This window comes from Panthera uncia, chromosome B1 (assembly GCF_023721935.1).
Source record: "Panthera uncia isolate 11264 chromosome B1, Puncia_PCG_1.0, whole genome shotgun sequence".
Lineage (NCBI taxonomy): Eukaryota > Metazoa > Chordata > Mammalia > Carnivora > Felidae > Panthera > Panthera uncia.
Window position 1 is genome coordinate 101,696,113 of NC_064811.1, and position 24,732 is coordinate 101,720,844.

The 24,732-nt window shown below is 35.1% G+C and overlaps 1 protein-coding gene across 2 annotated transcripts in view; it reads left to right on the forward strand.

Moving 5' to 3' along the window:
- The window catches only part of SPATA5 (spermatogenesis associated 5), a 360,927-nt gene that overhangs the window by 280,912 nt on the left and 55,283 nt on the right, over positions 1-24,732 (forward strand). For both annotated transcript variants that reach the window (XM_049631141.1, XM_049631143.1), the window contains exon 15: positions 3,155-3,319. In XM_049631141.1, the coding sequence (XP_049487098.1) occupies positions 3,155-3,319 (165 nt within the window). The remainder of the gene's footprint in view (positions 1-3,154; positions 3,320-24,732) is intronic.

The window sequence follows — 24,732 nt, forward strand, 5'->3', positions numbered from 1 at the left end:
CTTTATCTTGATGTTATATTTGCATTATCATTCAACTTGAAACATTTTCTAATTTCCTCATAATTTCTTCTTTGACCTATGGTTTACTTAGAAGGGTGTTGTTTAATTTTTCATGTGTTTGAGGTTTTCCTCTCTTGTTATTCCTTTCTAATTTACTCTTCTTAGAGAACTACTTTGTATGATTTCAGTCATTTTGAATTTGTTGATTTTTGTTTTATGGCTCATCATATGAGCTATCTTGGTGAATATATCAAGTGTACTTAAAAAATATGTATTCTGCTGTTGTTGGGTAAAGTAGCCCATAAATAAATATCAGGTTGCAATGACTGATAGCCTTGTTCAGATTCTCTGTATCTTTACTGATTTGTTTTTTAGTTCTATAATTGCTAACAGAAGAGTGTTAAAATCTCATATTGTGATTATGGAGTTATCTTTTTTATCTCTTTAATCCTATCAATTTTTGCTTTATATTATTTTGAGGCTCCATTATTAGGAACATACATGTTCAGAACTATAAAAGTTCTGAGACTTTACCCTGTTTAAAAGCTAACAAATCAGCCTTCCACAATTTGATGGTAGCTTGGCAAAAGATGAGATTCTTGGGTTAGAGACAGAGGTCAGTTCCTTACTCACAGAATATCATGGTGTGTGTGTGTGTGTGTGTGTGTGTGTGTGTGTGTATGTGTGTATGCATGTGCTGGTTCTCTAAGAACTAATTTCCACAGAGCCAACCACATGAGGTTTTAATGTTTGTATTTTCCACAGTGTTTTATGTATGATCACAGCTACATTTTCAGGGTTTTATTTTATTTTATTTTATTTTATTTTTTTAATTAAAAGATGTTTATGTTTGACTTCCTGTCTTCCTTAGTTTCTACATTTACTTCTATCACACATTTTTTCTGGATATTTCATTCAAAAGTACACATGTAGAAATATGCTGTGTTTCACTATTTATAAGTGAGTGTCTCTTAAATCTTCAAGAAATCCCATTTCTGATATGTCAGCCAAAAGAGTGAATTTTTTTTAGAGGTGGAAGGCGTGTACAGTTTTGTGGTGTTTCATTTCCAATGCTCTTCATTTCTTCCTGAAGATTCAATTTTCCATCTTATGTCATTTCCATTAAACCTGAAGAACATCGTTTAGTGTTTTCTGTAGTGCAGTTCTGATGGAACCAAATTTTCTTGAATTTATTTTGTTTGAAAATGACTTAATTTTTCCTTCATTCTTAAAGAATATTTTCAGGGCACCTGGGTGACTCAGTCATTTGAGCAGCAGGCAGACTCTTGATTTGGTTCAGGTCATGATCCCAGGGTCGTGGGATCAAGGTCCAAATTGGTCTCTGGGCTGAGTGTGGAGTCTGCTTAAGATTACCTCTTTCTCTCATAAAGGCCCTATCCCCCACTTGCGTTCTCTCTCTCTGAAAAAAAAAAAAGAAAAAGAAGATTTTCACTGGGACTAGAATTCTAGGATGACATTTTTATTCTTTCAGCACTTTATTTTTTTTTTAATTTTTTTTAGTGTTTATTTAGTTTTGAGAGAAAGAGAGCATGAGCAGGGGAGGGGCAGAGTGAGAGAGAGACACAGAAACTGAAGCAGGCTTCAGGCTCCGAGCTATCAGCACAGAGCCCGACACAAGGGCTTGAACTCACAAACTGTGAGATCATGACCTGAGCCGAAGTCTGACATTTAACTGACTAAGCTACCCAGGTGCCCCTCATTCAGCACTATAAAGATATTGTTCTGCTGGTTTCTGCCCTTCATTGTTTTGATTGAGAGTCACTGGTGATTCAAATTATTGTTCTCCATATTCAGTCTGGCAGCTTTCAAGATTTTGTCTTTTGTTTCCAGCAGTTTGCTATGATATGTGTAGGTGTGGCTTTCTTTGTATTTATTTTATTTGAGATTCACTGAGCTTCTTGATTGTGTAAATTTGTTTGTTTACCAATTGGAGGAAATTTGGCTCTTTTTTTCTTCAGATATTTTTTCTGCCCCATCTTCTCTTTCCTTTCCTTCTGGTATTATAGTAACACATATTAGACCTTTTGATATTGTCCCATGAGTGGTCTTTTAATGTAAATCTTACCAATTCACCTTCTACTTAAAACTTTCCAATGACTTCTCATTAAAAGTAGAATACAATCCATACTCTTTACTATGTCTTTTAAGGTCTTATGATCTGCCTATGACTATCTTTCTGACCTCATTTCCTACCTCTTTTTTCTTTGTTCACTCTATCACATTGATTTTTTTCTTCTTTCCCTGGAACATACCAGTCATTCTTGCCTTTGCACTTGATGTTCCATTTACCTTGCATGCCCTTCCCCTAGATATTTCAAAGGCTGACTCCTTCGGATATCAACATAAGCTACCTCCTCAGAGAGGCTTTCTCTCACTATCCCAACTAAAAGCTGCCCCAACTCCTTAACACACACACACCCACACTCATTTTAGACCTGCATCTGTTTTAGTAACTTTTTTGGGATAGAATAAATATAAAATTCACCCACTTAAAGTACACAGTTCAGTGGCTCTTAGTATATCCACAAATACATGCAGCCATCACCGCAATCAATTTTAGACATATCTATCTTATTCATGCTATTTTCTAGTACCAAGAACAATGTCTAGTGTATACTGCATGCTTGGTAAGGTTTTCTAAATACATGAATTCATTAGCTCTGAGATAATTTAGGCCTTAGCCTCCAATAAAATATGAGGGAAGTTCATTTGACTACTTTCAGCTCTAGAAGTATTCTTTTATTAGAGCTGTGCTATTTTAAGGGCTCTCTAAAACAACTTAACCCATATTTTAAGAGATATTGCAGGAAATTCCAAAAAAAAAAGTCTTTTGATACAATGAATGCAAGTCATATTACACACTTCCCTAAAAGAGAATAGCCATCTTTTATTGACCTGACAGTTGCTGAGGAGCAGAAAGCCTCTCAGAAGTATTGCTCTGCTACTTTCAAAAGTACTCTGAACATGATTTATTTGTTTGAATCTTTAAAATAGATTATAGCATCTCTAGTACTTGTTTCATGTACTAATTATGAGTAATAGTGGGTTATTCATGAGATTCTAGATATCCACCTTTCATGTGGAATGTCAGTTCTGAGCTTGGTTTTTGTGCATTGTCTCATCCTCCTTACAGGCTTTGATGCGGCCTGGAAGAATTGATAGAATCATCTATGTGCCGTTACCAGATGCAGCAACAAGAAGGGAAATATTTAACCTGCAGTTTCATTCTATGCCAGTCGGTAATGACGTTGATCTGGCTGAACTCATCCTCCAAACTGATACATATTCAGGAGCAGAGGTAAGACAGTTCTTCTCAAAATACCTTGGTGGCAGGAAAACAGTGGGTTGGGGTCATTAGCAAAAAGACTGCTTGATGCCAAAAATAGCCATATGTTAAGAAATCTTAAAACAGGAAATGCACTACGTGAAATTTAATGCACTAAATTAAATTTCATTTTACCTGGCCTGTATTATATCTCAGTTGTTTTTACCTGGCTTCTGTTGCTTCTCAAAATGTAGTCTTCAGAGAATTAACATGATACAGTGGAGAGAACACTGGGCGAGAAGTTTCTTCTTTCTAGTTTCTTGATACATCAGCTTCCAATCATTCACACACTTCTCTGGATTTTGATTTCTTAATCTGTCAAATGGAAATGATACACAGCTTTACATATTTTCTTATAGAGAGCATAAAAATGAAATTAGGATATCATGCAAGTGTTAGGAAGTAAAAGATTTGGCAGAAATTGTATTATTACCATCTTTTAACATCTTGGAAAATTATGTCATTCTACTTGTATGTTAACAAAGATTCTCTCATAAAAACTGTAAAAGGGACAATCTACCCTTAGTTGTGAAACTATACTCTCAATAGGAACAGCAAGACCTCTGTGAAAATATGAAAATTTTAAGTATGGCAGATAAACACTTTTTTTCTCCTTAGCAACTTTTTAGTTAGGCCATTTTTATTTACAAAATAAAATTCTACTAAGATAATTGTGCATCTTTTCTACATACATTTCTTAAGGAAAGGACAGACTATAGTCCTCAAAATAGAAATAGCTTCTGAATACCACTGATAAGGATTTGTACTGGGAAATTAATGTTTTTTTAGTAAGAAATGGTAGATTCTTTTTATTCTGAGTTATTCAATAGACTGAGACTCTACATTCTATCTGCTTACTATTGTTTGTAATCTTTCTTCTGTATATACCAAAGAGATTCATACATAACAGATCATTAGTGGTACTCAGAGAATATTGTAGATAAATTTACATGCAAAATTGGACTGAGTCTTTCATGCAGTCATAGCTAATTACAACAACCAAAATAAATCCAAAATCTCCTCATTGTTTTGTCTCAACTATGAACTATGTATATTTAATTTTCCCCCTGTAGAGAGGGGAAATTTTCACTAGAGGTTAAAAAAAACAAAATCCATGTAGAAAGTACTTTGAGAGGCAGTTGAAGTACATTCAGTCCTACCTGAAAAAATAATCCTTATGAGCATCTTTTGGGCACTACTGTCCATTAAGTTAAAATGAACATCTAGTTGCTGTTAATTGACTGCTCAGGTATTTCTAGAATTCAGTTTTTGATGTGAGACCAAGGGTAGCATCGTATATATATATGTCACTTTACAGGAAACAGCAAAGGGAAGAAACCGTAAATCTTTCACTTGAGCTGAGGGAAGTGGAAGAGCAGTTAGCAAGGTATAAATGTGCCTTTCTCACTTTGAAGTAATTCATGGTAGTAACATAGAGATGAAAAACAAAAATCAAAGCCAATGAGGTTCATCTGGCTAAAAGGAAAAAACTCAGGAATTATTGTACCAGCTTGCTAGTTCTTATGTAGTGCATGCCTGATTGAATCTATAATATGAGCACATTCATTTCTCATTAATTTTTTTTCTCATTAATTTTTATATCAGATCTTCTAATAATAGTCACAGGAAAAGTTGCAGAAAATTCTGTGCCTCGTTGAATGACATTTTTGGTCCCATAATGTTGAGGTGGGAGATGTATATCCCGCTATGGTTCTAATTGTAATCCATATATTATTACAACTTCATAGGAATTTTGTTCAGAACTGTAGCTTAGTAGTTCTGGAATTTTCAGTTTGAGCAAGACAGATTTATTTCATATTGTTTGTTTTGGCTTTGTTTTTTGGTTTTTGGTTTGTTTTTTTTTTTTTTTTTGGTCTGATTTTTTTAGGCAGTTCACACAGGTACTGTGTGAAGGTATTGTTTGAAGAGAACAATTATGTTCTTAAGTCTTAAAATTAATAAATAGGAAATTTAAGACTGATAACATTTAGCTTCAAATAAAATATGTTACCATCTTTCCCCCCACCTCTTTCCATCAGAATGAAAATGATGCTGCAATATTGAAAGCTAAAATTCATTTTGATTTTTGATTTTTTAGCAGTAAGACCAATTCAAGCTGGAAACTCAGTCACCTGACTCCTACAGACCTAGTGCTTTACCACTGATATAACTAATTTATTTCTTCCTCAGGCCAAGGCCATAGCCTTCAGCACAGAATCTAATACATAGTACGTATTTATCAAACATTTAATGAACAGAAGAAGAAAAGAGATTTTAAAGATTGTATTTAGGAAAAATAAACTTCCCTTTGTTATTTACCATAAGGAGAGCCCTCTAACTTTGTAGCAATACACACTGCTACAGGCACAGCTACTTTTTCAGATTTAGAGTGTATCTCCTTGGCCACTCTTGGTATCAAATGAAAATGGTGATAAATTGTCTTCATAAGAGAATAGTATCATCAATATTATATAATTGGTATATTATGTGTATTATGTATTAATTTTAAACTGTATATTATTAGCTATATATACAAGAATTTGGCCAGGTGAGCCAGAGATGAGGAATTTGCTCACACCAGTGTCTATCTTTTAGAAACATAAGATGTTTAACTGTGGTGTTTTGTTGTTGTTGTTGTTGTTGTTGTTGTTGTTGTTTTAATTAAAAAGCTGTTGTTGAGAAGGGCGCCTGTCTGCCTCAGTGAGTAGAGCATGTGACTCCTGATCTCGGTCTTGTGAGTTCAAGCCCCACCTTGGGCATCGAGCTTACTTTAAAGAAATAAATAAATGACAACCCATAAAAGTCTATAGAGGGTGATTGTGATGATAGGGGTACTTTTAACGACTGGGATGGAAGGAAGTTACTTTTTTAAAATGTTTTCTTTTCACCTGGTGCTTTATTTTGCCCAGTCGCCTTGTTTCTTAAAAGCTTACACAGGCAGTGTTTCAAATGGCTCTCATACCCTTCTGAGTTACTCCATTTTCCCTCCCTGGAGAGGGTATACAGAGAACTGGAACATTTCTTTAATTCTCAGAAGAGTCCCAACAGTAAGTTTGTTGCCAGCTGGAAGGGGAATAGGGTCACTAGGGAACAGCCTTTACAGAGAGGCTGAAGCAGGTAGCATCCTTCAGCCATCCTGCGCCTTCTACTCCCTGGTGGCCAAAACCTCATTGTCTTTGGCTTCTTGGCTGTAGCTTCCAGTTAATGGAAAAACATGTTGCCATTTAAAAGCAGATGGGAATTCAGTTCAGGAGGAAATAATAAGTCTTTTTTGGTTATAGCTATTGTTTTCTTCTGCTTTGATTTTTGTTTTTTAAGTTATTTGTAGCAGATTCCACTCCATTTTTTCATTTGTCTTTTATCCAATTAGTTACTTTAGGAAAACTTTTATCTTACCCAACCAACAGGAAATCAACAATCAAAAATATGTGCACATGAAAGGCATAACTGGGCCCACTACCCATGTGCCATGTGCCTGGGAACGGAAGTGACGAGTAAGATATGTAATTTCCTCTCTGTGTAGGAATTTGCTGACATAGGCTGACAACTAGTATCTGTAAAATTTGAGTTGAATGTTTACTTGCTTTTGGATGTTAATTTCCTTTTAGTGATTATCTCATAAAGTGAAATTGATAATATGTCTAAGAGCCAGGTATCAGTTATACATTTTATAAATAATATAGGCAATTCTAACATTTATTTCATATATTAAGATTTGAGGATTCAACTTCCAAGAGAGGCAGTAAAGGGAAAACAAAAAAGAATTTTAGTGTTGCATTGGAGTAGACTTTTAATACAATAGTAGTCTTTTTCTTTCAGGGTAGTTACAGACAAGTTATTCAAACTCTTAGAACCTCAGTTTTCTCATTTTTAAAATATCTAGGTAACTGAAGTTGGGTTTTTTTTAATTTTTTAAATACTTTTATTTATTTTTGAGAGAGAGAGGCAGACAGAGAACAAGCAGGGGAGGGGCAGAGAGAGGGAGACACAAAATCTGAAGCAGGCTCCAGGCTCTGAGCTGTCAGCACAGAGTCCGACGTGGGGCTCGAACCATGAACTGCGAGATCATGACCTGAGCTGAAGTCCAATACCTAACCGACTGAGTCACCCAGGCACCCTGTTTTCTTTTCTTTTTTTTTTTTTTTAATATTTATTTATTTTTGAGAGAGAGAGAGAGAGAGGGAGAAAGAAACAGAGTATGAGCAGAGGAGGGGCAGAGAGAAATGGAGACACAGAATCTGAAGCAGTCTCCAGACTGAGCTGTCAGCACAGAGCCTGACGTGGAGCTCGGACTCATGAGCTGTGAGATCATGACCTGAGCTGAAGTCAGACACTCAACTGACTGAGCCACGCAGGCGCTCCAATGACTGAAATTGTTTTGAGGGTTAAATGAGGTAACAAATATAAAAGCACCAAAAAACAATGTGTGGCACATAAAGAGTGCTTCATAAATGTTACTTCCCTTCATTCTTTCTTCCTCTTATCTGTTCACTATTTATATTTACCACTGAAGTTTTAGATGATATTGCTATAAGATGGTAATGTTTTGCATTCCCTCAGTAACCATATAATATATCTGAAAGCTAAATAATAAATGAGTTGCTTCTTGTTCTTTTCTTCAAAATATAACAAATGCTTAGTATGGTGATTTTAGGGTAATCTTATCAACCTACCGCTAGAAAGTCTTCTTAAAGCAATTTGTTAGAGTTAAATACATTCCACACTAAGTTTTTAAAAAGCTTTAACTCCATATAAATTTAGTCTCTTTATCCTTGTTTGACTAAAACGATTACCTTGCCCTGGATTTTGTTTTGTAGTCTTTGCCCTTCTGGGTCTAATAGCTCAAGGTCTTCATGCCAACTTGACATTAAAAAATTACCTCCCAGTGTAACTCATTTATTCAAGAAGGCTCTAGTCACCATGCTGAAGCTATTATAGCTAATAAAGGGAGAACCTTAAATTAATTTACTGCCTTGTTGATTAACATTCTTTCTGACATTGTCTCTCTTTTCTCCAACACAGTGAAAACAGAAAAAACAATTATAGCTATTTAGGATGTCTGTACTCTTCCTACATGAAGTCTCTTGTGACAATTTTTCCCAAACTAAAAATCAGGATCAATGTGTTCGAATGTGGCATAGATTGACTCTATCTAACAATACCTCTGAGATAGTGATAAACAAACACCTGTTAGCCAGTCTCAGGCTCTCTGGTTAGTATTGTTAGAGAGCAGCTTGGCAGGACTGTTCCTGTCCCTAAAGTGAAGCAGAGTACCACAGTACTTAGCAACCTCCTGTACACTGTAACCTACTTGTCCTACCTAATCAGAAACTGCCCTATGAAAACATACTGCTACAACCAACTGGTCTACTGCTCTTAAGATCCTTGTTATCTCTCTACCCCTTCATGTGCATTTACCTTAAAATTCTGTACCCCAGAGTTTCAAAATACTCTTCTTTACATAAACTACTGAAATAACTGCTTTGTTATGAAAACACCCCAGCACAAGTGACTTGTCTTTTTTAATTCTTTTACACTGATTTCTGTTTCCGTTGTTTAGCTATTTGCACATTTTCCCCCGTAGTTATTTTAATATGAGCAGCCCCATCATCTCCCCCAAATAAACTAAGATTCTCTACAGCAGAAACCGGGTTTTTTTTACTTCTTAGACTATCTCCAGTATCTCATATTCAGTGGATGTTAATGTTGGATGAATCATAAATTTATGTGTTAATCTGTCATTTCACCAACAAAAAAAATGTCAGTTTTAACATTCACTTAAAGTGGAATTTTCTAGTTTTAAATGTACTTTTGTATACATTATCTATTTGAGAATCTTAACCCTATGGGAATAGTGCTATAACAAGAGAACTAGACCCAAGCAAAAACAGTGGATTTGTCTGAAGTCCCACAGCAAATAAGTGACAAACCCAGGACCAGAAACCAAATCTTTCAACTCCTCCTAAAAGACTCTTCATGATTTCTCCATTCCTCTGAGTCATCTAAAGAGTCTTTGAAAGTGTTTCACTATTCCCTTTGACATATCTGAATCTTTGGTAAAGGCTTGCCTGCTTTTATGAACAGTGAGTTAGTGAACTAAACAGCAGATATGAAACATCTTTATGTTTTTATATGTACTTATCTTATATGTGATTATTTTTAGTTACCTTGTTGTCATCCTCCCAAATAAGTATAAGCTACTTGAAGTTATATTTTCATCTATTCATTTACCATATTTTTCAGATATTGAGAATAAGGCCTGCAGTTTTGAAGGAAAAACATATAAACAACTAAGTTCCATATAATGTATTCATGTGGCACGATCTAATGATGTACAGAATACTTTGGGAGAAAGAACAGGGTGTGACTCACACTAGCTGGGATTGAATGAAGGGATAGTCGATCTGAGTGTTAATGGGTGAATAGGAGTTCCATAAGTAGAGTTCCATAAGCTTGGAAGAGAGCATTCCTACCTGTTAGAAAGGCAGAGATGCACAAAAGAACACAATGTGGGCACCTGAGTGGCTCCATTGGCTGAGTATCTGACTCTTGATCTCAGCTCAGGTCTTGATCTCAGGGTCATGAGTTCAAGCCCCACATTGGGCTCCATGCTGGGTGTGAAGCCTATTTAAAAAAGAAAAGAACATGGATTGTTCTAGATTTGGTTAAAGGTTGAAATATGACCAGAAGAGTCTGCCTATAGAAGTAGTAGGTGATAAAGCAAGAAAAGTAGGTAAGACAATGTGAAGGACCTTGAATATCATCCATACTTGGCTTTTCTCCTTTAAGCATTGGAGAACCATTGAAAAAGTTAGTAAGAAATGTTGTCATCAAATTTTTGCTATCAAAAGATTAGTGGCATTTTATGTCAAAGCCACCATTAAGTAGCCTACCCAAGCGCTAAGTGAATTAAAAAAATATGCTCCTTGGTCCTACCTGGTGACAGCTACTTGCCAGATCAAAAGGCTTGTCAAGCAGAGCATGAGCTTTCATAAAGTCCGTATTTCAGTCCTTATTTACCCCCTCTCCCCCAAGCTGGGCATCCTTGTATGGACACAACGTTCACATCTTTACAAAACTGTCTCATTTTTGGCTTATCCACTTTTAAATATCCCTCAGAGTGCCCAGCACAGTAATTCATATAAAGTTCATATGTAGTCATTGAATAAAGAAATTTAGATTTTTACAGCCCACGTAGATAAACTATTTTCTGTGACTTTAAGATTTGCCTCAGAAACCCTTGGACGAACATATTTTGTGAATGGGATAAATTATGAGAATTTGTTATTTATTATCCATTATGGAGGGAGATGGGAATATTAAAGATGTCTTTATGCAGTGTCTTTTTTGGATGCGAGAGTGATCTGGCTGCAACATCTGTCACCCCATTGATTGTTAGGGTTTATTCAGCTGATCTGGCTGGCTAGACTGGTGTCCTCTTCCTCCCTCATGGCTCCACATGCGTACCTCCCAAAGCTATGTGTACAGTTGAAGAGGACCATTTTTTGATTGAGGGTGTACAAGGAGCTGCACTGCCCTGCCAGAACATCCAGACAGGCTCTCAAGTACCATTTGTAGGAGAACATAGGGTAGTCTTAAGATTCGACACACATCCAAATGAGGTCTGCCTTGCTTTAGAACAACAACAAAGATGTCTTTTGTGCAGCGTTAAACCAGCCATGAGGTGCAGCACCTGGTATGAATGGCCAAAGTGTTGAAAGTAAGGTGTGTTATGTCTTCTGAGCCGTCTTATCACATATAATTCTAAATATAAGCTCCTAGGGCCAGCACCTTATCTCCACAGCACTTTTCGGTTGCTAAAATGTGCCTACTCTTGCAAATGAATTGATAGAATCTCTAGAGCAAAAATCAGCATATACTGAAAGCAGATAGTCAGGCTGTAACTTTTAAGGCAGCCCACTACACCCCTATTTTTCCCCCTTCCCCACAATTTTACAATCTACATACTTACAGAAGAAGTTCGGTAAAAGCCAAGATCTAGACTTTAATCCTATTTTGGCCATGTATTACACTATCAGTTTGGCTAAATCAGTTATCTCTAGAACTCAGTTTTCATATTTTAACAGGGGAGGTGGGAATATGGTCTCTGTGATTCTTTCTTGTGTTAAAAATCTATGTGGTTATATACCTGTCATAGATTAAATTAGTTGTATAAGGAATCACTTAGGGATTGGATTTCTAGGGATATATAACGTGGTTTTGTTTCCTTTACAATGCTTCTAGAAACCTGGGATCTTAGGGTCTTAGTCAATGTCTCTAAATATTTGCTACTGTGGCCTAGAGATCCTAATCATAGCACCAGAGGAAGAGGAACATTGAAAGAGTGACAGTACATAGAATTCAGAATTTAATAAAATTCTCCTTAGCAATTTTCCACTGAATGAAAATGAAAGTTTTATCTGCTCAGAGATGCCCAGTGATTGTGTGTGTGTGTGTGTGTGTGTGTGTGTGTGTGTGTGTGAGAGAGAGAGAGAGAGAGAGAGAGAGAGAGAGAGAGAGAGAGAACTTCAGTTTTTCTGCATTTCAACTTCCTTAAGAACAGCTACTCAAATTCAACATCTGTGATTCTGGAGGCATTATGATAAAAAGTGTTGTAAAATGGAAATAAACACCAGCTCACTTTTTCCCTAAACTCTTTGTTAGGAAAGTAAGTGTAAGTTACAAAGTTATAATGTTCATTTTAATGTGCAGTTTTTAAAATGTCCAGTGTATGGAGATATAAACATCCTCTGTATCTGTAAACTTTAGCTTCTACTCAAATTGGCAATACAAGAACCTTAATTCAGCTTACCTGAAGGCTATTTTATATTTTAGATAAGATGTTTACACCAAAGCAAATCATTTTCCAGAACACCTTGTGCTGCAATACCTGTATTACTGACTCCTTGCCAGATGTTTAAAGCTGCTGTCAGCTTACAAGAACCATTAGTCAGAAAGGAAATGGACATTGAATGAGAGCCTGGCTAGCAACAAACTTAATAGAGCATTTTATAACCAAATACTGAAACTTCTTTATAATGAAGCAGTATATCAAGGCAACCAATTAGTCAAGACCTTATGATCTGGTCCCCAAACATTGGTCCAGGCTGAATCTGTAGCTGTGAAGAATTACGCAAGCCAACAGTAGTGCTGATTTAAGCATTTTAATGTTCTGCTTTGTTTTTCCTTTTCCAGATCCGTAGTCACTATTAACACATGTTGGCTCCCTAGAATTTTTGCACATTTAATCTATGCTTCTTCATTTTCAGAAGAGTTATAAAATTTAAGGGTTCTATGAACTTGAGAGGAACACAATTTTAAAAAGTTGTATAAAGCGTGCTATTAATTCTATTTTATAGATTCTGATAGAGTTGGATATTTTTGCTTGGTTATTTGAGGTGATAGAAGGTTAATTTCAAATAATTTGATTCTATATATGAAAAGAATGCCAAAAACATATGTGAAAACTGTTTATCAAGAATATTTTAAACTATGCAAAATTGCATTTTAGTTAAGCAAATGGGTTATGGAATGAGAAAGATCTAAATCCAAATGCCTAATATTTCCTACCTTGTGATCAGTTTTCTTATATGTAAATAAAGTTAAGAAAAATCTCTATTTCATAGATCTATTGTCCAGAATAGATGAAATTCCTGTAAGGTACTTATCCTTGTCAGTAACAGCAAGTGCCCAATAAGTCATTTTCATTATAGTTTTTTAAATCAGCAAACTCAATCTAAGTGATGTTTAACATAAAAAAAAATCCACAATCTGCTTATTTTTTATATTTCATTGCCTTAGATTTTATTAACACTCATAATGAGTGTTTCATATGTATGTCATATTTTTAGTCTTAATAGTGTGTTCTTTAAATTCAAATTATGTTTCATTGTTACATGCAGTATTTATTTCAGCTAGTTTATATTTGTAAACATTGTTATCCCTATTTTTATTTTTTCTTGTTAAAGATGTATACTATTTTTTACTCTCAAGTGTGTAAAGCTAATGTTTCCTTACAAACTGCTTACATAATATCCCTGTATCAGCATATTCTTCAAGGTAATCCTAGTTACTAGTATACAACTTAATTCTAACTTTTTTTAACATAAATTTTGTTGGTTGAAAAAAGTGAACCTAGCAACTTCAGAAAGTTGAGGGTTTCTGTTTCTACTAGAATAATCACTTAGGAAATAAGCATTCCTAATTACTGTGCCCTTTTATTTAGGTTAGGTTTAAACCCAGGTATTTAGGTAAAGCCCAGAAAGCTAACACTAATGACAAAAGCACTACATGTCATTTGCTGTATGATGGTGACATAAGGATGTTCTCATTCTTCATCCCCAAATGACAGTTTCTGAGCTCTCAAAGGTGTCATTCTATTAAAATGTTACTTAAACTCTCTAAAATGGTTGTTCAGAGTTGCAGTGCAGTCATTAAATTGTTCTTAAATATATATAACCTTCACCACGTTTTGGAAATTTAAAAACAGAATCTAACCTTTCCTTAAACTAGAAAGAAAAGTAGCCTTATTGAGATCTTCAGAGCTCTCTTTTTTTGTTTAATCTATGTTTTCAACCTCCAAATATTATTGCTGGAGTTCTTTAACAATAATTAGCTCTCTTTTTGCTATTAAAATCTGGAAAATTGATTTTTTTTTTTGCTTTTATATTTTAGGAAGGTTTCCTTATTCAAGACATTATGTGTAATGCACATGCTGTATTTACCATTGTGGAAGTTTCAAATTATAAACTAATTATTTTCTCTTTTTCTTCAGAATTAAAAAAAAATTCACTTAAACTGTTTTTGGCATTAGAACAAGACATTCTTTCGGTAGTAGCAAAAGTAGCCCCTTGGCATATTTTTTTATTCACTTCAAAAGAATCCTTAAGGAGTGGTTTTATATTTAAAACCAAGAATTTTATTTAGTTTGCCTAGCATTAACTTCTTGCCAGAATCCTTAAAAATATAAAAGGTCAAACAAATATTCTCAGATATAAAAATAGTAGTCCCCCAGCATTTCATATTTTGTTGTTGTTGTTGTTGTTGTTGTTGTTGTTGTGGTTGTGGTTGTGGTTGTGTGCCCTAAGCCTATGCTAGAACTGGAGATTGGGGTGAGGAATCATTTAATTCTAAAAGTTGTCAATTCAAAATGAAATTTCTTGTTATACCACTGAGTTGGTCATAATTGACATGAAATATTCACACACGCACAGGTTCATAAAAGCTGGTCTGATGGTTCATTAATGGCTTCCTTATAGTTTAATGAAAGACACTTATGCTGTGACTTCATCTGTCATTCATTTATGAAATTAGTATTGTACATCTGCTTTGTGCCACACATCAAAAACCTTCTGCCATGTCTAGTCCACTTTAATGTTAAACCCTATGGGATATTTTCATGGATAGATTAATACCTTCAGTGCTTTTAATTAATCCATTAAAAAAATTTTTTTTAATGTTTATTTTTGAGAGAGAGGGAGAGAGACAGAAAGAGTACGAGCAGGAGCGGTGCAGAGAGAGGAGACAGAATCCAAGCAGGCACCAGACTCTGAGCTGTCAGCACAGAGCCTGACACGTAGCTGGAACTGATGGGCCGTGAGATCATGACCTGAGCGTTGGACACTTAACTGACTGAGTCACCCAGACACCCCTAAATTATGCATTTTTATTTATTTTTTTTTTAATTTTTTTTTTTTTAACGTTTATTTATTTTTGAGACAGAGAGAGACAGAGTATGAACGGGGGAAGGGGAGAGAGAGAGGGACACAGAATTGGAAGCAGGCTCCAGGCTCTGAGCCATCAGCCCAGAGCCCGACGCGGGGCTTGAACTCACAGACCGCGAGATCGTGACCTGAGCTGAAGTCGGACGCTTAACCGACCGAGCCACCCAGGCGCCCCTAAATTATGCATTTTTAAAAAAATAATTTGTTTACAAAATTTTAGAGAATTATGTAAAGTAAGTTACATTAATATTTTCATTCATTTTGTACTTGTATATACAACTAAAAAGCAATAATTGAATTTTAGGGACATAATAAAATAACTCAAGTAAGGACAAGACTTGGTTGCTGTTATACATTTTAAATTATGTAAAAATTAAAACACATTGAAGTTCAACTTTAACATGACCTAGCTTAGTATAAAATTTGGTTTAATGTGGACATAACTTAGATCCTACCCCAAGTGGTTTTTTGCAGTTAGTACCAAGAGACCTCATAGTAATAATTTTTTCCATAATAATATAGCATAAAATAGTATATAACTATGTTCTGTATTATTCTGAATTATTTTTGATATTCAAGTAGTGATACATCCTAAGGACCTCCAAGGGGCCTAAACATAACTGCATAGGTATTTAAAGAATCAGTTGACCTGCTGCCTGAACCACCTTCATCTGTAAAGCTATGTTTAAATATAGCTCTCTATAAATTGAGCATGTTCTGTAAGCTAACCATTCATGAAGATAGTATATTCTCTTCTTTGATAGCCAATACTTTTGGTGATCAATGTATAATTCATGTTTATAGTCATATAATAGACAAAATGTAGAATAAAGCAAAAGAGAATATTGCTACCATTTTATGTGCTTCACAGGGAAAGCCACAGCCGGGGGGGGGGGGGGGGGGGGGGGGGTGGGGAGATGTCAGTGTCTAATAAGTTTCAAGCTTTCTTTCCTTTTTTCCTAATGGTAATTGCTTATAATTTTTAAGTAGTCTGCAATGGACTGAATTTTGTTTCCACAAAATTCCTATGTTGAAGCCGTACCCTTGATGTGATTATATTTATAGGTAGAGCTCATAAGGAGGTAATTACGATTAAATAAATTCATAATTTCATGATAAATTCATATGTGGGACCCTAATAAGACCTCCTGTATGCACAAAAGAAAGGCCATGTGAAAATACAATGAGAAGGTGGCTGTCTGCAAGATAGGAAGGGAGCCCTCACCAGGAATTGACCATAGGGGCACCTGACCTCAGATGTTTAGCCTCCAGATGTGATAGTAAATAAATTTCTATGCTTCCATCACCCAGTCTTCAGTATTTTGTTATTGCAGCCTGAGCAGGCTGAGTCCATTATAGTTCGCATCTTTATAGCACTGGTTATGTTATATTTTGAGGTTCTTTCTTTGTAACTAATGAAGATTATTTCTGTTAATTTATAGTCATTAATTTCAGCCTTAATTGTCTTTGAGAATCAGATGATTATAGGCAGTTCCTAGTTTACCAAAAATTTACAGTAAGTTGCCTTTTGAGAATTCAGAATATACTTATTTCTAGAAGCAGTGCTTCTAGAATGGATAGTTTCCCATGGTAGTCCTCCAAAATGTATTTCACCACTAGTATAACTAATCTGAAAGTTGCAAACAAGTTGTAGCTCCCAGAGCAGAACACGCATTATTAAAGCCAACCAAAGGAAAAAAGATTTTATTTTCTTGTTCAGGCACAGAGCGAGTTCCGTGGAAGATTAGATTAGACAAAGTTTGTCTTCACTTTCACCCTTCACCTTCCAAGTTTTCTGTAGCACCCCCCCACCCCGCCCAGCCCATATCCTCTAGACCTGCTTTTCTAAGTGCTTTTTTTTGACAGTCCCAATCAATGGTCTCAGAAAAACATCTGACTGAATCAAATCAAATCATCAGTCAGTATTACTACAAGGGCATGTGCATTTTTAAAAATTTTTCTCTTCCAAATGAACCTCTAACTGGTTACTTTTCCAGTTGTGTAAAAACAAGTGAATAAAAAAGAATTCCAGAGTATTCGAATCTGCTTTCTGTAGCTTTTCTTGTTCTTAAGTCTTGCTTTCCCCCTTCTGCTGACTTTCAAGATACTTGAAGGGCTCAAGTTTCCTTGTAAAAAAGGTTTATTCCACACTAACAATCTTTACATTAAAAAGCATCCAATGAACATAAATAAAAGTGTTTACAGTTTGTTGAAAGGACTTCCCAATCCTTTCTATTGTATGCAATTACATTTTTACATGGTTATAATCAAATTGCATAATACATTTTATTGACTCTATGGTATTAGTCTAACTCATCTTAAACACTGCTATTATATTTTACTGAGCCTTATAGGGGACTTTCAGGAAGAAGTTAAAAGGAAGATAATGGTAATAGAAGATACTGTGGTAAGTGATTTTATACTTGGGAAATCCTTATATTTTAGAGGATAGTTCAAAACATTGTCTCTGAAAGTATTAGAGTTCTTTGGAGTTATTTCAGGACTAGAATAGAAGCACAGAAGGGAAAGGATCTTAGAGCCCCTCACCCAGGCTTCAGTTGGGGAAGCTCAATTTTAATCTGTAAGATTTTGTTTGATGACAAGGATTTGTTCCTAAAAGAATTTTGGCCCCAGTTTAAGAATTGAAGGCCTCAGTTTAAGATGAAATTCATAGTTTAAAATGCAGAAAATTCAGTTTTCCACACAAGCACCAAAAAGACAGCTGAGATAAAGAATAAAATTAATAACCAATTTCTGCCCTTTGTAAGAAGCTTTCTTTATTAAACATTTTTATGTAAAATTTTTGGAAATATATTAGATGTAGAAGTAATCAATTAAAGAACTTCTAAAGAGAGGCACCTGCGTGGCTCAGTCGGTTAATGACCGACTTCGTTCTGCTCAGGTCATGATTTTGCAGTTCATGAGTTCGAGCCCCTCATTGGGCTCTGTGCTGACAACTCAGAGCCTGGAGCCTGCTTTGGATTCTGTTTCCTTCTCTCCCTGCCCCTCCCCTGCTCATATTCTCTCTCTCTCTCTCTCTCTCTCTCTCTCTCTCTCTCTCTCAAAAATAAAACATTGAATTTTTTTTTCAATGTTTTATTTTTATTTTTGAGAGACAGAGAGAGACAGAGTGCGAGCAGGGGAGGGGCAGAGAGAGAGGGAGACACAGACTCTGAAAGCAGGCTCCAGGCTCTGAGCTGTCAGCACAGAGCCTGATGTGGGGCTGGAACTCAGGAACTGTGAGATCATGACCTGAGCCGAAGTCAGATGTTTAACTGACTGAGCCATCCAGGCACACGTAAATAAAGCATTTTTAAAAATTAAAAAAAAAAAAAAAAGAACTTCTAAAGAAGAAATATTTATAAATATTTCATCACCAATCATTCAGCATGACCCCTAAAACTAGACTATATATGCTTAACACCATATTTCTGTAGTATTTGTGTACAAATTCTGAAAAGTAGTATGTTCTATTGTCAAAAGATCAATTTTTTTTTCTTTTTCAGTGATGCAAGTTATGTATGGGAATCTCCTCTCCAAACATTTATCTCACTAGAAAAATTAGGAATGTTTCTCCTACCATACTAAAAGATATGCTTTGAATAGCTAGAATTATCTCATAAATGTCATTTTTAATAATATGTATATGTTTTATTAATAGATTTTAGTTTTGAGCAATTTTGGGCTTACAGAAAAATAAGTGGAAGGGGAGCCTGGGTGGTCCAGTCAGTTACGCATCCAACTCTTGATTTCAGCTCCAGTCATGATCTCACATCCTCCTTGGGATATTCTCTCTCTCTCTCTCTCTGTCTCTCTCTGTCTCTCTCTCTCTCTCTCTCTCTCTCTCTCCCTGTCTTTCTGCCCCCTCCCACATGTGTGTGCTCTGCCTCACTCTTTCTCTAAAATAAGAAAAAAGAAAAAGTAGTGGAAGATACAGAGTTCTTATTTACCCTCTCATCTCCTCCTCCCAGTTTCCCCTATTATTAATCTCTTGCACTATTGTGATATGTTGGCTAAAATTGTTGAGCCAATATTGATATATGTATATTTTAATGTTTTATTTATTTTTGAGAGAGAGAAAGAGAGAGTGAATAGGGGAGGGGCAAAGAGAGAAGGAGACACAGAATCCAAAGAAGGCTCCAGTCTCTGAGCTGTCAGCACAGAGCCTGACACAGGGCTTGAACTCCTGAACCATGAGATCATGACTTGAGCTGAAGTCGGATGCTTAACTGACTGAGCCACCCAGGCACCCCAATATATTATTAGCTAAAGTCCACAGTTTACATTATGGTTCACTCTTGATGGTGTACTTTCTATGGATTTTGACAAATGTGTAATGACATTTGTATACAACAGTACTATATCATATAGAATAATTTCACTTCCTAAAAGTTCCCTGTGCTTCACCTATTCATCCCTACCTCCCTCATCCCAAACCCCTGATATTTTTACTGTCTACATAGGTTAGCCTTTTCCAGAGTGAAATATTATTGGAATCTTTCACATGTTTCCTTCATGTCTTTTTGTGGTTTGATAGCTTATTTCTTTTTACTATTGAATAATACTTCATTGTCTGCGTGTACTGTAGTTTGTTTATCCATTCACCTACTGAAGAACATCTTGGTTGCTTACAAATTTGGGTGATAAAGCTTCTATAACCATTATGTGCAAGTTTTTTTATGGATTTAAGATTTTATTTTATTTTTTTAATTGTTTTTAAGTTTATTTCTTATTTTGAGAGAGAGTGAATGGGAGAGGGGCAGAAAGAGAGGGAGAGAAAGACTTCCAGGCAGGCTATGCACTGTCAGCACAGCACCCAATGCGAGGCTCAAACTCACAAACTGAGAGTTCATGACCTGAGCTGAAACCAAGAGTCGGATGAGTGAGCCACCCAGGTGCCCCTGGACTTAAGATTTTAACCCTTTGGGGTAAATACTTAGGAGTGTGATTGCTGGATCATATGGTAAGAATATGTTTACTTTTATAAGAAACTGACAAACTGTCTTCCAGTGTGGCTGTTCTATTTGCATTTTCACCAACAGTGAGTGAAAGTTCTTATTGCTACATATCCTCATCAGCATTTGATATTGTCAGTATCTTACATCATAGGCATTCTAATACGTGTATAATGGTATCTCATTGTTAATTTGCAGTTCCTTAATGACATGATGTTTAGCATATTTTCATACGCTTATTTGCTGTCTGTATATCTTCTTTGGTAAACTGTCTATTCAGATCTTTTGCCCATTTTTTAATTAGGTCATTTGTTTTCTTATCTGAATTTTAAGAGTTCTTTGTATATTTTAGATGTCACTCATTTATTACATTGTTTTCTAAAAATTTTCTCCTAGTCTGTGGCTTATTTTTTCACTCCAATATCTTTAATAGAGCAGAAATTTAAAAACAAATTTCTTAATGTTTATTTATTTTTGAAAGAGAGACGGACAGAGCATGAATGGGGGAGGGGCAGAGAGAGAGGGAAGCACAGAATCCGAAGTAGGCCTCAGGCTCTGAGCTGTCAGCACAGAGCCCAACACAGGTCTCAAAATCCCAAACTATAAGATCATGACCTGAGCTGAAGTCAGATGCTTAACCAACTAAGCCACCCAGGCGCCCCAGAAATTTTTAATTTCAATGAATTACTAATTTTTTCTTTCAAAATATATTTAGTAAGGGATTAAATGTATTATTTCTAGAAAAAGAGATCTATTTGGAATCAGTTTATGCTTTGTAAATGTTTATGGATAAAAAAAACCACCATATTTGCTCACTGGTTTATTTTTGTCCTCATTTTATAGCTGTGGTGATTTATAACTTTTAATGGCAAGGGAGAATTATTCCCTCAAAGAACTGTTCACCATGAAGAAAACCATTCTCTTTTCTTTTGAACATTATGCTACTGTATTTGAGTCAGATATTCTGCCTGCATGAATAGAAAAACATTCTCCTTAGAAACTGGGACTCCCTACTCAATGGGAGTAGTTTTAACTTGGGCACATGCAGTATTTATATGTAGATCACACACTACACAATGGCAGTACTATACAGTCGTGTTTCAAAACACAGAAGTGTACTAGGAGATGATAGATGAGGAGAGGGACATTTTAAATGAGGAAGTACATTATAGAAAGAGGTTTTTATATTTTTTAAGATTTCTGTGATACAAAAACCTTGTCACATCACATATTGGTAGTGATGTAATAAAGTCTCATTCTCTAAGTTCTGCTAAGTCACTTTATGACCTCAAACAAGTCTTACTTTCTTTGTATTTCTGTATCTTTATGCTAAAGGAAATAATTCCTGAGAGCCTATCTTTACATGTCTTTATGACTCTTACTTTGCACTATACTACCTGTTATTTTCAAAGAGTATTAGATCTAATGTTAGGGGAAAATGTCTATAAAAAATACAAATATTGCCCACATTATAAAATAGTAAGAGAGAAATTTAAAGCAAGAAATTTTGTTTCACATACGGTATTTTCTAATTTTTTAATCTCATTCAAAATTAATTGAGGATTTTTAAATGATAACAAGCTGACATGGCTTTTGGACATGCATCTATTTGAAATATATCCCAGTAGGTACAGAGCAGCAAAACACTGTCATTCTTTGGTAATTCTATTCATATTAGAAAAGCTTAAAGCATAACATTTATAGACTACGATTCTTTCTGCTTGCCCCTATGAAGAAAGCAGAGGGAAGGCAGATATAAAAACTGAGGAACCATTACTAAATGGCATCCAAGTTACATAGAAATAGTGCCCTAAAATTTTGGGATTCTTTTGGCTTAATGTTTTTGTGTCCTACTTTGTTCTTTATCTGATTTTAACTAGAATAATATTCTTAATATTTTTATTAGGACTCAAGTTCACCTAGCAGTTATATGCAGTGGGTCAACTGTCACCTCTTATGGAACCCTAAGTTACTGTCTCAGTAAACCAAGGGCAGATTTGTATCAGCAGGACTCCTATACCTGGCTATCTGAAATATTTTCCAGTATCTTAATAAGAGTTTACATTGCTCCTCTTTAAACAATGTGTGTTTTAAATTCTGAATCTTCCAAGTAAGCTAAATCACTAAAAAAAATTCTAGAAGAGATTCATAAGTCATCAAAATGACAAAAAATTCAAAAATCTGTACATAAAACTTTATAGTTTGTGAGGGAAGTTTAGAACTTCAGACACGCGCTTTAGACTTTGAAGACAGTGTCCATCTTTAGACTTGCTCATCTCTCAATATGAAATTCTGCCCCATTACTAATTAATTTATACTGAGCCCACCAAAACCCATTTTTTCCCCAAAAGTTTTTTCCCAAGCTGACAGTATCATTATTGTGAAAATACCTGGGACTAGGAAGGAAAAAAGCAGCAGAGGAGCAGAGTCTGCTGAGAATAACTCCAAAGATGTGGAGTGACAGGGTGTGTGGTTGATTCACTTTCTCTTCCTGTTTCAGTAACTGACACATCTTTTATGACCCTCGTTGGTAAAATTTTTCTGTAGATGAATTGTATAATTAATATGAGATTAAAAAGGAATGAAATTAGATGAATGAACGTTAGTTGAGACCATACTCTTAAGGAAGAAAGGACTTGTAAAGATAAAGATTTGAAATAGTCATTTTATTTTTTAAAAAAATGAATTAGTATGAAAATGAAAATTGCTTTTTTTTAAATTGTCTAGATAAAGTCAAATGCTATAGTTAATCTGAAGATTTCTGTTTCTAAATGAGTATCAGTGGATCCCTTTATTCAGCAATCTCTTTTTGGTGACACAATAAAAAAAAATACCTTAACAAAATACTATATACTAAAGTACTACAGAGCAATCTAAGATAATTTTTTGTGTTACATTGACTTAACTTTACGTGTATTTTGTGGAGTGTTCTGTTACCACAGCACATGTATGCATGTTTAGATCCACCCAGGTCATAAACAGATGATAGAAATTAAAACTTCAAATTTAGCTGAAACCAAATTATCTTTCATATCTTGCAAGTTTCCCAAAAATTAACAAAGCTACCTTATAGGAGGAGTCATAGAGTAAACTAGTGCCTTTTATTACACTGCTAAAAATGCCCATAGAATAGGTCAGGCCCTGCATGTTACAACAACTCTGGAGAATGAAAGCCTGGCAGGAGAACTAAATATACAGTTACATGTTGAGTGGCAATAACAGACAAGCTATCATTTGGAATTTAATATAGACAATAAACATTCACCTTTGCTTTTTCTATTCTCTCCTGCTTTCCTCTTTTTTTTTTTTCAGCTTTATTGATGTATAATTGACAACATTGTAACATATTTAAAGTGTACAGTATGATGGTTTGATATATATTGTGAGACTCCCTCTTCAAGTTAATTAACATATCCATCGCCTCCCATATTTACTTTTTTTGTGTATATGTGCAAAAATTTAGCTTCTACTCACTTAGCAAATTTCAGTTATACAGTAGTGTCATCAACTCTAGTCATCATGTTTTATATACATGAGATCCTCAGAACTTTTATAAATCTTCTGAAAATTTGTACCCTTTTACTAACTTCTTTTGATTTCTCAAATTCTCCATTCCTAGGCAACCACTTTTCTACTCTCTGTTTCTGAATTCAACTTACCTTTTATTTATTATATTTTTTTTATTAGGCTCCACATATAAGTGATACCATGCAGTATCTGTCTTTGGCATATTTCACTTAGATTAATGCCTTCTATGTTCACCCATGATGTTGAAAATGGCAGGATTTCCTTTTCTAAGGCTATATTATACTCCATTGTGTGCGTAAGGATGTTTCTGTATTTACACAGACACACCACATTGTATTTATCTATTCATCTGTTGATGGACACTTAGGTTGTTTTTATACCTTGGCCATCATAATTAATGCTGCAGTGAACAGGGGAGTACAGATATCTCTTCAAGATATGCTTTCATTTTCTTTGGATATGTACCCAGAAGTGGGATCCGTGGATCATAAGATAGTTCTGTTTTTAATTTTTTGAGAAACCTTCGTACTGTTTTCCATAATGCTGTACCAGTTGACATTCCCACCAGCAATATACAAGGGTTCCCTTTTCTCCACATCTCCACCAGTATTTGCTATTTCTTGTCTTTTTGATAATAGCTGTCCTAACAGGTATGACATAATGTCTCATTGTGGTTCAGTTTACATTTTCTTGATTAGTGACGTTGAGTACCTTTTAATTTACCTGTTGACTGTTTGTATGGATTCTTTGGAAAAGTGTCTATTCAGGTCCTTTGCCCATTTTTTAAATTGAGTTATTTAGGTCTTTTTGCTGTTGAGTTATGTGAATACCATATATATTTTGGATATTAACCCCTTTTTGGAAATATGGTTTGCAAATATTTTCCCCCATTCCATGGATTGCTATTTCGTTGTTTGATGGTTTTCTTTGCCTTGCAGTTTGATATAGTCCCAGTTCTTATTTTTGCTTTTATTTGCCTTTGATGTCAAATCTAAAATATGATCACCAAGACCAGTGTCAAGGAGTTTACTCCCTATGTTTTCTTCTAGAGATTTTATACTTTCAGGTCTTATGTTCAAGTGTTTAATCCATTTCAAGTTGATTTTTGTGTGTAGTATAATACAGGGGTTCAGTTTCATTCTTTTGCATGAGAATACCCAGTTTTCCCAACACTATCTAT